Genomic DNA, 14,981 nt, shown 5'->3' with positions numbered 1-14,981 from the left:
TTGAGCCATTCAATCCTTCTTTAACCAGTCATCACTGCAGCAGTCATAACCACGGCAATGTTTACCGAGCAAGGATCTGACCCCATGAATATTCTTGACCTGCCTGGGGGCTTTATGTTAATAACTTCAAAGTGAGTCAGTGTCCACTGCTCACCCATCCTTGGAGTGGGCTGAAGAGACCCAGTACTGTCGTGGGTGTCTGCAGGACAGAGCTCCAGAGATAAGAGGTAGGTAGGTGGTCAAGATGGCCTTCCTGACCTGGAAGTGCAGCCCCTTCTGCTTCTCATGAGCATTGAGGGTCTCCACTGTGGAGTGAGGGGACTGAGTAGAAGCTGCAACACTATGCATCTGTGCATACATGGAGGTTCGGGGTCAGGGGAGGATGTGGTTCTCCCTCAATACAGCCATTCGTAGAAGGGCTGAGCCACCTGAGGAATAGATCACTTTCTATCCAGCATCACCTACGGAGTAGATGGGAAACCCACGAAGTTCAGGAAGGACCCAGACCTACTAAACTACCTTAATGCTTTCAATTCTAAGGAAAGCTTCCGTTACCCTTCTCTGGGCTTGGTTCTTCATGGGCTTCTTAGGACTCCCTGTTCAGGCCACCTGAAGATCTTTACAACTAACCAAAGGCCAGACAATCAGGTACCGATGACCACCATTATTTGACCTAGACCTAAGCAATCTTAGCATGTCAGCACTGGAGGCAGGCTTGGAAGCTGATCCAGTCTAACCTTCTTGTTCTTGCAAATAAGAAAACGAAGACAGAGAAGTCAAGACACAGCTAGCTAGGGGCAGAGCCAGGACCCGAAACCAGGTCTCCTAACACCCAACTAAGTGTTCTTTCCACTCCGTCCTGCTGCTATCTCAGCATTTGGCCACACTAGGGGAAAAAGGAGACAAAAGGTCATAAGCAACCTAACGTCTTTGGGTCCACACCAGGTACTTACTCCTAACTCCAGGTGGCAGTCTCTCTGCTTGCAGCATCCACGTGAATGAAATCACAACCGAGGGTTTCCCTGGTGAAATATTTTAGATAAATAAATGCCTGGTTTTTGAGGCCACTGTGGCTTCTGACTCAAGTGTTTCTTAACCAGAAGGTGACAACAGATGATTACTAATGCTCTTATTTAACAGACCTTCATTTTAGGAGTTCTACTTTTCTGTTACAACCTTTACTGTTAGTGAAAGGTACATTATAATCACTGGCTTCTTCCCTGAGTAAGCATGCCACTTAAACAACCTGACTGATAGGCCAGGTCAGAGGAGAAAACATAAAAGGGCTACACAGAGTGTCTTTCTTCCTTTATGTAACAGCCCAAAGAGTAGTCGCAGGGAGCATAACTGTTTATCCAGAACAAATGAAGAAGGAACACTGGCTCCCCTGCTAGTCCGAGTTTTCCTATGAAGATAAACAAAGGGAGGAGATGGGGTTTGTGGACAATGGAAAGGCGAATGATTCCAGGAAGCTTACAGTGGCTCTGAAATAGCAGCATACCTGTCCCCAGCACACAGGGAGATTATTGTTTCAGAATGCCTGTGTTCCAGTAAGGTCTTTTGTTGCTCTGAAATGGGTCCCGTTCCAACAGAGATTTAACATCTTTGGCATATGATCTGAACCCGGCCCTCATAATAAAATGCCTTAGAGAAGAGCGCTGGTCAACCCTGTGTGTGGTAACAATGATGACATGTGGCTCTGGGCTGAGAGAGAAGGGGGCTGGTGCTGCAGCTGGGAAAGGCCACTTGTGATGGCTCAATGAATTTTTATTCATGAAAGAATTTCAGCAGGGAAAGACACCTTTTCAGTTAATTTGTTCCCCTCAGCCTTATTTTGAGCCCCAAACAAGTGAGCAAGTATAATGCCCTCTGTTCTCATTAATAAAAAAGAAATGATCACAGCACTTGAAAATCCCTTAAGAAAGGTGCAAGATAAATACAGAGTGCTTTGCAGATATGTTCCCATTTATCTTTCTAGGAGCTGGAGGAGATTTCTTTATGATTATACAAATGGGAAATACAAGTTTCAGGGGCAAAGTTCTTGCTCAATATCCAGAACGGGAACGAAAAGAAGGCAGGATGTGAGCTCTGAGGATGAGCGGGAGGATTGCCTCCAAGCACAATGCATCGCGTGGACACAAGGTGCTTACTTAACGTCAGCCCTGTGGGGGTTTACATGCATTTTAATAAAGATATTTAAACTGTGGGCGCTAAATGTGTCAGCGACAATTTTAAATAAACGTGAACTATGGAAATCCCAGGTTGCCGAGATGAGTGTCATTTTTAGCTTCTTGATATAGAGAATGATCAGCTGAGCAGAAAATGGCAGGATCGTGTGTGGGGGAGGGGGCGTTCCTGGGAGCTTGGCCTGCGAGGTCAGGAAAAAAGTAAACCCAAAGGATATCAATTTATTCTCTTTTTGTTTTCCATATACTGTTACTTTCCGATTACTGTCTCATCAAATATTCATTTTCAAGGGCTTGATTCTATTTTATCTTTCTTTTGTAGCCTGAACCAGTGAGTTAGAGTTCTCAAAGAAACAGGGACTTGGAATCAATTATTTGGCTTAATTAGGTTGTATTCATCATGAAGGAGAGTGATTCTGGGGCCAAGTCCTGGCCCATCCGTGGTACTCAACACCCCACCCCCAGCTGTAGCCGCTGCTCTGTCACTTTCCATTTTCCACAGTCAGGCCCAGCCTGGTAACAGGGATGGGTTATTGCAGATTCAAGATTAGAAAGGCAGTCACAGCACAAGATGGGGGCTCATGGGCCCAGCCATTGTTTAGGGTCAGAGTTTCCTAGAAAAGCAAAAATGGTTCATTTTACCAAGGAACCCAAAGACCAGAGTCGGGCAGTGAGTTTTCTTTTTTTTGAGATGGAGTCTCGCTCTGTCACCCAGGCTGGAGTGCAGTGGCACGATCTCAGCTCACTGCAAGCTCCGCCTCCCGGGTTCACGCCATTCTCCTGCCTCAGCCTCCTGAGTAGCTGGGACTACAGGTGCCCGCTACCACACCTGGCTAATTTTTTGTATTTTTAGTAGACACGGGGTTTCACCGTGTTAGCCAGGATGGTCTCAATCTCCTGACCTCATGATCTGCCCGCCTCAGCCTCCCAAAGTGCTGGGATTACAGGCATGAGACACTGTGCCTGGCTGGGCAGTGAGTTTTCTAAGGCCCTATAGCTGACCAGAGGCCTCTTAGCTCTCATTCCATGCCCTCCCCCTAAGCCACCCTAAACAGTTTAGTATACTTGTTCTATTCTTAAATATCTCCAAAGGATGATAAGTAGGGGAGGAGGGGTGGTGGGGTGGATGGGGCTGTCATGACCTCTCCCTGGGTTGAACCAACACAGCCTTCAGTGAGGTGCTGGATGCTGTCTGCAGGTTGTCTAGCGTTCTGCCCAGCAGCGCCTCCTGTACTGTGGGTTCCTCACCCACACTCTGCAGAAAGGTCTTTCTGGAAAAGAGGGGCACGGGCTCCCCTGGGGAAGCTGAGAGATGAGGGAATGGCCTCACTCATTAAAGCTCCACAGCTATGGGACAATCAAGGCACCCACAAGACAGAAATATGAAGCCTCAACTGCCAGAAACTTTGCTTCTTTTTATCTCTTGATGCCGCCCCAAAGGTCACAGGGCAGGAGCTGCACAGAGCACATGCTGCCTGTCTGGGGAGGTGATTCAATTAGCCTGTCCCCCATCCCCCCACAACCAAGGTCCTTATCACCTATGTTTCCATGGGTCCAATCCCCTTGGCTCTCAGGCTCTCCTGAGACACCTCAGTCTGCCAGAAACAGGCGGAAATGGGCTTGTCCTCCATGGGAGGGCAGGGAGCCGGCAGGTTCTATGGGTTTGCAGACCTGACTTCTCTGCATCATAGAGTGTGGGGAGGGATGACTCTGTTTTGAAGGTGACTCCAATTTTAAGCCAAGGGGCCATGCAGCGAAAGGGATAAAGCTTTATTTTGTATTAGTAGAATTTCCAATTTATACAGCTTTCTAGACTTGTTAGGTTTGAAGCCTGTTAAGATGACAGAATATTCACCCAGCTTTCTAGGATACAGACCAAGGTATGAGATATTATGAGAGAGGTTTAAGCCTTGTTTGGTCACCCACACTTCCAATCCATTTGAGAAAAAGCAGCCCTGGGGACCACCAGGGTGATAGAATACAGGATCCTAAGTTGGTGGGATTCAGTGGAGGGTGGAGAAATTTGCAGATATTACTCAAAGGGATATTTTCTTTGCAGTTGAGGGAGAAGTGACAGGGTCAAGATTATACAGCGAGTCAGGAGGGGCTAAGATTGGAGCCCAAGTCTTGGGACTCCCAGCTCAGTGCTCTCTCCATTACGTCTCTGTTAGAACCCAATGCAACCCAGCTCCACAGCTTTAGCCAGAAAGCGTGACACCTTGAGGCCATGCTCCCTTCCCCAACAAGGGCGAGAACCAACATTCATAAGAGGAGGAATCTGCTCTTTGGCATCTCTAGCCAAGCAGTGAAAACTGCCAAGTGACTGCCTTGCTTGAGCCTCAGCGAACTCACTGTTCTGACAGGGGTAGAATGTCTTGCCAAGCTCTGATCTCACCCCCTTGGGGTTTTCTCCTAAAGGACAGACTTGGCCAAGGGCTTTGTGAAAGCATTTCAGACCTGGCACAGTGGTCCGCTGGGAAGTCTTCTTCAAAGTTCTTGCTTTCCATTAAGAACTCAGTGTTGCTTTCAAAATGCCCAACACCAGGGGCTTTGTGTTGGCAGCCTCCACCTTCTTCCTCCATTTCCTTTTGGCCTATTACGCACTGGGTAAGAAGCATGTGGCCCTCATGCCCACCTTTCCACAAAAGGCCGAGGGTGTCACCGCAGCTGACTGCCATTCTCCAGCCCACACTGCCATGCAGCAAACATGCCAAGGGCCAGGTGACCTCACCCACCTCTTTGAAGGATTTCTTTACCTCCACCAAGGAGTGCCAGTGTGCGATGGGCTTCCTGGGGTATGCCAGCATCTCGTTCCAGTGGTCCCTGCCCAGGCCTTCGGCAGTGATTCCCACACGACAGACTCCTATGATCTCATTGTGGCCCACTCTGAGGGAGAAACAAAAGTCCCAGCACTGGCTACCAGACATGCCCTCAGAAAAGGAGGTCCAGTGTGGGGGGTGATAGGACTCTGCCGGATGGGTCTAACTCAGAACTCTGAGCTCTGAAAACAGATGCTTGTCAGGGCTTCTGGGTGTCAGTGGCGGTGAAGCCTTTGCCTAGTCCCCTTCAGTGGACACTGGACACAGGCAGATAAGCAAAGGTTATAAACTTGTTTGGAATCTCAAGAAGTGGTGGGCAGATAGCCTGAGTATGGGAGGTGAGACAGTCTAAATCTCTTCACTTATTTGACCCCGCCAACACATTACAACCTCACTGAGACATCAGTATTTGCAAATAAATCGACAGCCTCTGAACACCATTTCTCCAAAACCCCAGTGGCTGGAATGTGATTTATTCACTCGGTAAGAACATCAATTATTCCTTAAGTATGTTCGTCAATACTATGCCTGAGAACTTGGGCTAAAAGTCTTGTATTGAGGCTTTATTGCATGGTTTCTTTCTCCTTTAGCTAAAGTGACAAGTGGAGAGAAGTTATGGGGACTGGAGTAGTTGAAAAATGTTTTTGAGTCAGCCTAGATGGAAGAGCAGGATGTGTGGAAGAGACGAAAAATATCTGAGGAAGGGGAGATCCGATTGGATGGATATTCTGGGTCCAGATTAGGGAAGGCCGTCAGAGTCCAAGGGAAAAGCCTGGATCACAGGAGCCATTGACGGTTCTTGAGAAGGGCAGGTCCAGGAAGAAAGCTGTCATTTAGGAAGATGTGTCCTTAGTATGTTGACTGAATTGGGTCAGGAATTGATGGAGGCAGGGGTCAGCTAGGAGGCTGCACAGCCATCCCAGGGTGACAGTAGTAGCAACAGCAGAAATAGAGAGGATAGAGGGGCATTTCAAAGGCCAGATAATAGGATTTGATGCCAGATGGAAGAATGGGAATAGCAAGGGGTGAATTCAGGGAAACTGATGGATAGAGCTGTCCCTGACGGAAATAGGCCAGTTGGGAAAAGAACTTTGAACCTTTGCTAAGGGAGAATCTATGCTCTTTCTCAAACTCCTGTACCCTTCTTGGGTACAGATAGATTTGAAGCCTGAACCCTAAAGCTGAGCCCTGAATCACAAGGTCTAAGGTCAAGGAGCCCTGTGCTGGTGCTGGAGTGGGAGTGAGGGGTGGAATTACGTCCCTCTAGGACGCCTACCTACCGATCATAGTCCATGACTGAGATGAGCAGGCTGACTTGATCCATGTTTTCCGGGGGAATGTCAAAGATGATGGCCTCATTGTAGACAGGATTGAGAGTGTTTTTCTTTATGGTTGTTTTCTTCTTCTTCAGCCTCCGCCCATCACAAAGCAGGGACACTTTCACATAGGGATCTGTGCCAGTGGGGACAGAGAAAAGGGAATGGAGTATGTTGAACAGATGTCTGCAAACATCATTTGCAGCAAAGGGACTGAAGCCCTAGACCTACTGCTGCTCATCAGATGGTATCAGTGGGTTGTTAAAATAATTAAACCACCTTGTATTTATGTAGCACACCTGTCTCTGAGGACACTCTGTGCTTAATAAATGCAGAGTCTTTAGCTACCTCAGTATTCTTGGGAGAGCGCCTAATGGACTTTTACTAATGGGGAAGCTGGCCCCAAATCAGACATGACACCTGCCGATGGGTAGGCAGTTCACAGCCCTAAATCTCAGCTCGTCAATCGCTGGCTGACTCAAAAAGGTGATGAGGCTGAACAATGACACTATTTCTTTTACCTATGTGGAGTACTTTTCTTTGAGTGACTTTTTTGTTTTACCAGAATTATAAACCAAAGGATAAAGGTTTTGGGGCAGGGTGAAAATAGGACTCAACAATGGCCAAGGAGACACAATGTGTCAGAGTGAAATGAACAGCAACAATCACAATGCTGTTCATGTCCTCCCCACCTGACAACATAATTTTGGGTCCCATTGTCTCAATAATCTCATTTGCATTTGGCATCTAGAAGGCGGGAAGTGGCCCTGCACTCTGCTTCCCTGGAAGCCGTTCCCTGCCCACTTCTGGGCAGTGGAGAATGAGGGAGCTGTGGCCCTGGGAGACTCAGGGCAGCTGGTTGACATTTCCTTTCTCACTGGGATCTTGGATTCTCTCCATCCTGCAAAGAGATGCTTTTATTGAACTTCCATGTGCCTCCCATTCTTTTGTTTTCTTTAGTTTTCTGAATGGGTATTTCATGGTCATCTTTCTACCCTGAAATTTTCTACTCATCCAAGGGAAGTGAAACCTATTGTATCTCATAGCACAGGTGTCTCAATCATCATCATAATTGTTATTTATGCTGCACAGCTCAAGAAATGGGAGGGTGGCTCACAGGTAATAATAGCTTTCGAGACGCTGATGTGCTGAGACACCTTGTTGCCCAGAAGCCAGGGCTCCTGTGAATCTGTCAGGAGGTGCCAGCCAAGCAGCTGCTCCCCAGCTCGGTGATTCATAGGCATATGGTTCTATCTCCTGGACACTGAGCACCCACTAGGGCCCTGTACTGCCTGGCATCATTCAGATGGCAGTTGAGGCACACATCCATGGTGGAAACTAGAGAGAACTGTGACACCTGATCAGAAACCCCAAGCCTGAAAGGCATTTTTGTAGACACCCAAATGAGCTGCCGACTAATCCATGTGGCAGCAATAGCTACGACTTAACTATGGGGACATGAGGTTAGGTTTATGGAGAGACCATGAGGTGTTTAATCAACCTGCTGTCTCTAACTACACATTTGAAAGGACCCTCTCTCGGGGATTTTCAGTAAAAAGGAAGTAAGAGTTTTGAGAACCGGCATGAGGCTCTGGTTTCCACAGATTCCATTCTCTATGGATATGCCCCAGGACATTATTCAGGTTCAGGTAGACAGATGGGCAGAGCTAGCCCCAAGACCTGTCTTTAACACAGCAGCTTGCAAAATCCATAAGGATGTACCTTGCCTTGCAAAGTGGCTCCAGACTTGAGGTTGCTCAGGTGCTGCCTCATTCCCCTGCGGTACCTATTTCCATACACTCCCACATCAGGGCAGATTTCCATATCATGAGGCTTGGAAAAATAGAGGCAGAGCCACTTGTCCCATGGGCCACTGAGCAAATGTCTTAGCAACCTTCCCCAACTCTGTTCACCCCTACAAGGCATATCTATTTTTTTAAGAGACAAGGTCTTGCTGTTTTGCCCAGTCTGGTCTTGAACTCCTGGGCTCAAGTGATTATTCCATCTCAGCCTCCTGAGTAGCTGGGATTACAGGTGTGAGGCGCTGTGCCTGGCTGATATGAAATTTATAAAATTCAGTGGACATATTTCCCTTGCAGGAACCAACACTTTCACCAGCATCCATGAAGCCAAGCAGACAGATGACCATTCCCTAGGCTTTTCTGGGGCAAAATTCCGTGGTTTCTAGTGGAATACTGGCCCCAGTGATCTTGGAGGTCCTTTCCTCTCTAACAGCCTATGATGCTCTATGCAGCTGAGGGAGGGGACACAAAGACCAGCAGTGTATTTCAGTCTCATTGTCATGGGAGCCATCAAAATCCAGCATTTAGAATGCGCTCACCACCCCTTTGTAGCATACTGGTCCTTATTATTATTTTGTGCTATTTTTAGTGTCATGGTTCTAGCAGATAGGCTTAGAGAATTGACTCAGGGCTAGTTTAGATCATGGAGAATAGGAAGATCCTGGGTTTTAGACGTCAATGCCACACAATTCAAGAATAGGCAATTAATAAGCTCCATTCACTCCCCAGCTTAGTCCAACATCAAATAAGTCTGGGCTGAGGGAAACCTCAAACTCATCCTCAAGAACAGGAGATCTAGTTCGAGAGGCTCCTAGCAAGTACACCCCCACTGCTTCACCCTTGGGCCAGGTTCCTCATGCTGTAAATTTAACCATCCATTCATTCGATATCTATTTATTGAATTCTTACTGTGTTTTATCCACTGTTCCAGACACTTGCTTACATCAGTGAACAAAATAGACAGAAACCTGTAATGAAAAGAGGACCCCTGGATCTTCGGAATCAAGCCAAGGTTTAATAACAGGTTCCAAACCCAGGTCAAAAAGAGGGGCAATTGTGAAAGGGAGGTTAGAACTTAGCATGAAAAAATCTCACACCCCAAACCCTCTGATTCAGAGCAGCTTTTGTGATGACCTCAGCAGCTTCACCATAGACTTTCTCTCCAGCGCATCAATTTAATTACACCAGAGAAGATAGTGTGGGGACTTAGGCAGCAAAATCCTATTTCCCTCAGCAGCCTTGAGAGTCTTCAGTGAATTTTCTTCCCTGTTATGCACTTATTTTGGTATTAAAATGAAATCTACATTGGCTGTATTTTAGGGGAAGCTGACTTGCTGTTGCCTAAGCTTTTGCCAGGCCAGAAGAGATCCGTTAATCTCTTCCCCACATCCTGATGTGTGTAGGTAGCTCTGAGGGACTCAGAGCTGCAACAAACACATGTTACTCTAGGGTTTCCTGACCACCTTGTCCTGAAACTTCAGTTTTCAAGGCCTGATACGTCCTCTTTTTCCAGCTGCACCAGGTTCCACCTGAGCCCAGGTGTTTTTGGCTGGGCTATCACCTCTTTCCAGCAACTGATTATACCTGAGACTCAAGCTACTCCTCTGTTATTTCCAAACTCAAATGCCTTCTTCCACAACTTAGGGGGTTTCCAGCAAATAAATAAAGAATACAAAGCAAATATGAGGAAAAATCTTTAATATATTCCTAGCTAAGTTCAGAAGCACCTCCAGAGTGGTTTTACATTGGTAATCTGAATCATCGAGAGTCTCTTGAGCAGGAGGACAGGGGATCTAGGGAAACAAACTGAGCTTTTTTCCACATTTGCAATTCTGAGTGCAGCCCAGACCGAGAGGCTTCACCCCATTTCACTCCTCAGAGCAGTCTGAGCTGATGAGGGAAGGAGGCTCCCAAGACTCAAGCTACTCCTCTGTTATTTCCAAACTCAAATACCTCCTTCCACAACTTGCAGAATTGTGGGGAAAGACTCAAACCTCTGACACTACGTCCATCCTGCAGGTCTCTGTGCAGCTGCCCCCAAACAAGCATTTCCTCTGTCGCTAGAATAAGACCATATTTCTATGTTCCTGCTGTACCTAGCAGCTCTCTTGGTGCTGAGGCTGAGGCCAGGAGGCCTGCAGCAAAGCCTGAAATACAAATGCATTTTGCTTTTCAGTGGATTTGTTTCCTTGGCTCAGTGCACAGAATTGCTGCCATAAGCCTGCATAGACTGGCAAACATTTACACACTCAAACTTGACATAACCCTTCCGGAAGTCCTGGGGCCTCATAAAAATAAGAAAACTTATCCTTAATTTTTAAATCCTATATACTTACTTCTTGTTATCGCCCTCTTCTAAAAGAAAGAATGACAGCAACAGATGATATCTACTGAGTGCTTGTATGTGTAAGGCATCATTCTGAACATTTACATGAATTAACTCATTTCTCCTGAAAGCAACCCATGTAAGATATTATTACTCCCACTTTTCAGACTGGAAAACTAAATCATTTACACAGCAAAGAAGTGGCAGAACTGGAGTTCGAATCCAGGCAGTTTGCGTCCAGAGCTGGTGCTTCTATTCTAAGAATGCTGACAATTCTTTCTCCTTCTCCCCGAACACCCTTGCAAATCCTAATATCTGGGCTACTGGCAGGCCACTCGGGTTAAGAGAGGTACCTGAATAGCCTGTGATGTCCATCGCCTTGAGGTTCCGACACTTAATCACTGTGAGGGTGAGCCTGCCTGCTGTGGGCAGGTAGCAAAGGGAGAACATGATCTCTCCCAAGTCCACGCTTTCCTGCAAAGAAGCAGACAAGAGGGCAGATGAGGGGCTTGCAGACCATGGGCCTCATGTCCTGTGCAGCATCTGTTGGGGCTCTCTGGGGTCAGGAGGAGGCTCTTGGAGACACAGTGCTGTGTTTTTAAGACTAAAGGACTGGCCTCCATGCTGCGAGTAACCGGGTATAAAAGGCAATGGAAACAATATTGCCTCTTCAGTACAATTTGCCCCTTCCAATATTCCCTCTCAGTGTCAACCACATTCTGACCCTGGTCCTTGCTGTTCTGCTTTTGGCCTGACTTGCTCTCCATGTGCCCCTTGGCTGCAGCCTCAAACCACCAGCCCCTTTGTGGCCTCTTCCTGTTCTCCTCCAGCTCACCCTTCTCAGTCACTGACCCCCTTGACTTCCTGCCCATCCAGGCATGTGGTCATGACAGCGTCCTGGACAAGACACATGCTCTAGCCTTCAGGTGTCCCCTCTCCCAGCAGGTTCATGATTCTTTTCTGCTTCTGCCCCTCAGTGCAGTTGTTCTTTGTCAACCACAGCCAACCAAGGAGACAAACACTTGCCATCCCATCTGATGGCAAGTGTTTGATGCCAGGCCTCAGGTCCACTTTCTCTTTTCTCCTTAAATGTGGTCATCTTTAAAAATAAACCCAGCACAGAGCACACGCTCTGCTGCCTCTCCTGACCCCAGAATTGTCATGGCCAGGGATTCCTGGGAGTTTCTGAAAGAATAGGAAAACCTCAAAGACAGTAGGCACACCCATCTGTGGCATTAAACAGTGCCTTGCCAGGTTGCTTCCTCCATTTGATGAAGGAGGGCGTTGTCATGGTGAAGCCTTCTCCAGCAGGTTTGAGGAGGGACTCCAAGATATGGAGACGTTTCCTCCCATGGGGCTCCCAGAGTCAGGTCTGAGGAGGAAGAGGTCAGGGTTTAGGGTGATTTCAGATGAGGCCCTCCATCCATCCATCCATTCAGTAATTCAGTCAGTCAACAACTATTTATTGAGCACCTGCTATGTGCTAAGTGTTGATCTGAGTGCTAAGGATATAGGAGAGAACAAAACAGACAAAAATCCCTGGCTTCATGGAACTTAAAAAGTAAATTTCAACTTAAAAAAAAATTCCACCTTTTATTTTAGGTTCAGATTCAGAGGGTACATATAGAGGTTTGTAACATAGGTATATTGCGTGATGCTGAGGTTTGGGGTACAGATGGTCCTGCCACCCAGGTAGTCAGCATAGCACCCAACAGTTAGTTTTTCAAACCTTGCCCCCTCCCTCCCTCCCAACTCTAGTAGTCCCCAGTGTCTATTGTTGCCATCTTTACGAGTGGAGCTTACATTTTATTAGGGCAAAGGACAATAAAAGAGGCAAGTATATAAGTTAGATAGTCAAAAGTATCAAGGAGAACAAAAGGCAGAGAAGTGGAATACAAAATGACCAGCAGGAGGCTATAGTTGTTGAATGTTTAGCTAGAGAAGGCCTCTCTAAGGAGATAATGACTTCTGGGAAAGAGAAGAGTCGAGGGTGACACCAGGGTTTTTGTCCATTCTCCTTGCAAAGAGCCACCCTCTCCTGGAGACTCCTACAGCCCTGGTCCCCTCTGGAGAATAAACCAAGGCCCTGTCTCCCCCTACCTCCAGAGCCTGCGCTCACCACACTCTCCTCTAGGCGGCCCGGACACGCCCCCCCTTTCCTAGCCCTAGATTTGTCTTTTTGTCCAGAACCCCGAAAGAAAGTCACCCCCCAAATCAAATTCTAGGAATAGCAGAAGGTGAATACCCCCAGCTTCCCAGGAAAGGCCTGGCTGGGGCCAGGGCTGGGCACACTGTGGAGACAGCCACCCCTCCTGCACACAGAACCCCGTGGCCTCCACAGAGCCAGCCATCCCACACCAGCCCCTGTGGAGCACCTCCATGAAGATCACTTCTAGCTGTGAGGCTCTCAGCAACTCTGCGAGGCAGGCTTGTTGGCATTTTCCCCTCCATTTCACAGACGAAGAACTTGCTCAGGTTTAGAAGCCTTGCCAGCTGCTTGGACTCGTGACTCTCGAGAGAGTGGTCCTTGCACTCCGCTTTTGAGCAATGCCCTTCCAGCTCACCTAGGAAGCTGCTCCAGGGAACCCTCACCCTTCTGCACTTTGGCTTACACTCCATCCACTTGTTCATTTGTGTTTCCATTCGTATTTACAGAGTGCCTGCCAGAGGCACCATGCTTTGTGGAGAGTATGCAGTCCCCACCCTCAACATGCAGATGGTCTAGTGGGGCGTAACCAGTTAAAAGAAGGTGCTAGAGTCCCCATCTCGCTCAGGTGCATCTCCTGGCTCCCTAGTCCCCTAGTCAAGAGAGAGACATATAGCAAGTGCTGTGCCCTGGCATGGGTCCTGCAGCAGGAGGCAGATCAGCATCACATCTGGCTAAATATTCCATGTCTCACAGAGGCACCGAGGTATAAAGAGAAGCCCCTTTATTTCCCTTAATAGCCCTTCAAGCCCTGAGTTACTGAAACTCTTTAGATTCAGTGAGCACAGTACTAGGAACCAACGCATTGCACATGGACTGTGTGCCAGGCCTCTGCTAAGTACTTTGCTAGATTATCTCAGTGAGTCTTACCTCAGCCCTATGAGGTAGGTGCGCTCTCTCTCATCATCCCTACTGCACACAGGAGAAAATTAGTGTTTGGTGAAGTTAAATAACTGGCCCAAGGCTGTGCGACTAGTGAGTGCTTTGGTGCCAGATTTTCATATATCAGTGCCACTGCTCAAACACCTTCAGTGGTTTCCCTTGTTTGGCTTCTGGGATCAAGGCTCATCTTAGCTTGCACTTGGGGCTTTCAGCAACTGGGCCCTGTCTTACCTCCTCACCTGCTGCTCTCTCCCTTCTCTGTGCCAACCCTCCACTCCACATGGCTGGTATATTGTTGGTCCTTTTTGCCAAAATGCCTCCCCTTCTCCTCTTTGCTTGGATAGTCCTATACCTACATCACGCCCCCACACCACACCCCCATGGACCCTTGCCCAGGGTCCAGCCCACAGTAAGCATCTCTCCCCAATATCCCTGCAGGGCTTCCTGTCCTCTAACAGCTCACAGGAATCACCAAGTCCCCTTTGCCCTGCAGCTGTGCCCCCCAGCATCTAGTGACGAGAGCCCCTTTTGGGACAGGGTCCTTGCCTTGCACCTGCTTGTGCTTCAGCATGCCCAGCAGGACACAAAAGCAGCTACAAAAATGCTTGCAGAAAGGGGTGCTTACATTTTAGTAAAAGAACTCTGGAAGGAGTGGTTCTTCGCGCAGTGTTATGATCAAGTTAGGGCCCTAGGAAGAATTCTGGAAGCTCCTGTGGTCCCTCTGAGAGGGAGCAAACAAAAGGCCGCTGTCACCATTTCCCCACCACCAAGTCCTACAGATGCGGAGTTGCCTGCTCTTTCACAGGCTTTCTCTTTTGGGGGAGTCTGAGTTGATTTATTATGGACCTGGGAGGCTTGGCTGGGGATATGAGGGGTCCCTCGGGGTAAACATCATTGCCCCTGGCTCTATGAACTGCTGTCAAGGATGGCTCCCTCCAGGGGAGCAGTGTCCTGCAGACCTCCCTGGTTTTTGCAGGACCCCTGCTCTTTCTCATAGGACTGTGGCAGCTGGTGACATGCAGGTGCTGAGTCTGCAGTGTGGTGTGGCCCCTGCACCCAAAAGTGAATTGCACCCTCCATCCATGGGCGCAGCCAGGTGAAAGGACTGGCTCCAGATCCCACTATGACCTGGAGGCAGGGAGGAAACCAGGGCCAGAAGACAAAAGCCTGGCTCCAGGCTTCGCACAGGGGAGTGGCTGGCCCTCACTGTGCCTGGTGGCAAGTCAGCAGCTCTTGGTTCACTGTACCCCTGCACACACAAGCAGCAGAGGACTGGATTATTTAATAAGGGAAAATAAACAGGTTAATTTTGAGTAAATAAGAGATGAGAGCTAAGCAAACAGAGAGGGTCAGCATCTCCCGGTAGTCACTCTCTTTCTCTGGAAAGCCAGGCCCCAGCTCGGCCCTCACCAGGTCCTCTCTCTGCACTACCCTCTCTCAGGAG

At 48.1% G+C, this 14,981-nt stretch overlaps 1 protein-coding gene across 1 annotated transcript in view; it reads right to left on the bottom strand.

The window, feature by feature from the left end:
- The window catches only part of SYT6 (synaptotagmin 6), a 64,616-nt gene that overhangs the window by 3,494 nt on the left and 46,141 nt on the right, over nt 1-14,981 (bottom strand). Inside the window, exons 4-6 of the mRNA XM_054463315.2 lie at nt 10,803-10,923; nt 6,286-6,457; nt 4,922-5,072 (exon numbers count right to left, since the gene is read on the bottom strand). Coding sequence (XP_054319290.1) covers nt 4,922-5,072; nt 6,286-6,457; nt 10,803-10,923 — 444 coding nt within the window. The remainder of the gene's footprint in view (nt 1-4,921; nt 5,073-6,285; nt 6,458-10,802; nt 10,924-14,981) is intronic.

Source organism: Pongo pygmaeus, chromosome 1, assembly GCF_028885625.2.
Source record: "Pongo pygmaeus isolate AG05252 chromosome 1, NHGRI_mPonPyg2-v2.0_pri, whole genome shotgun sequence".
NCBI lineage: Eukaryota > Metazoa > Chordata > Mammalia > Primates > Hominidae > Pongo > Pongo pygmaeus.
Note: the sequence above shows the minus strand (reverse complement) of the source record. Positions and strands in the feature narration are given on the sequence as shown.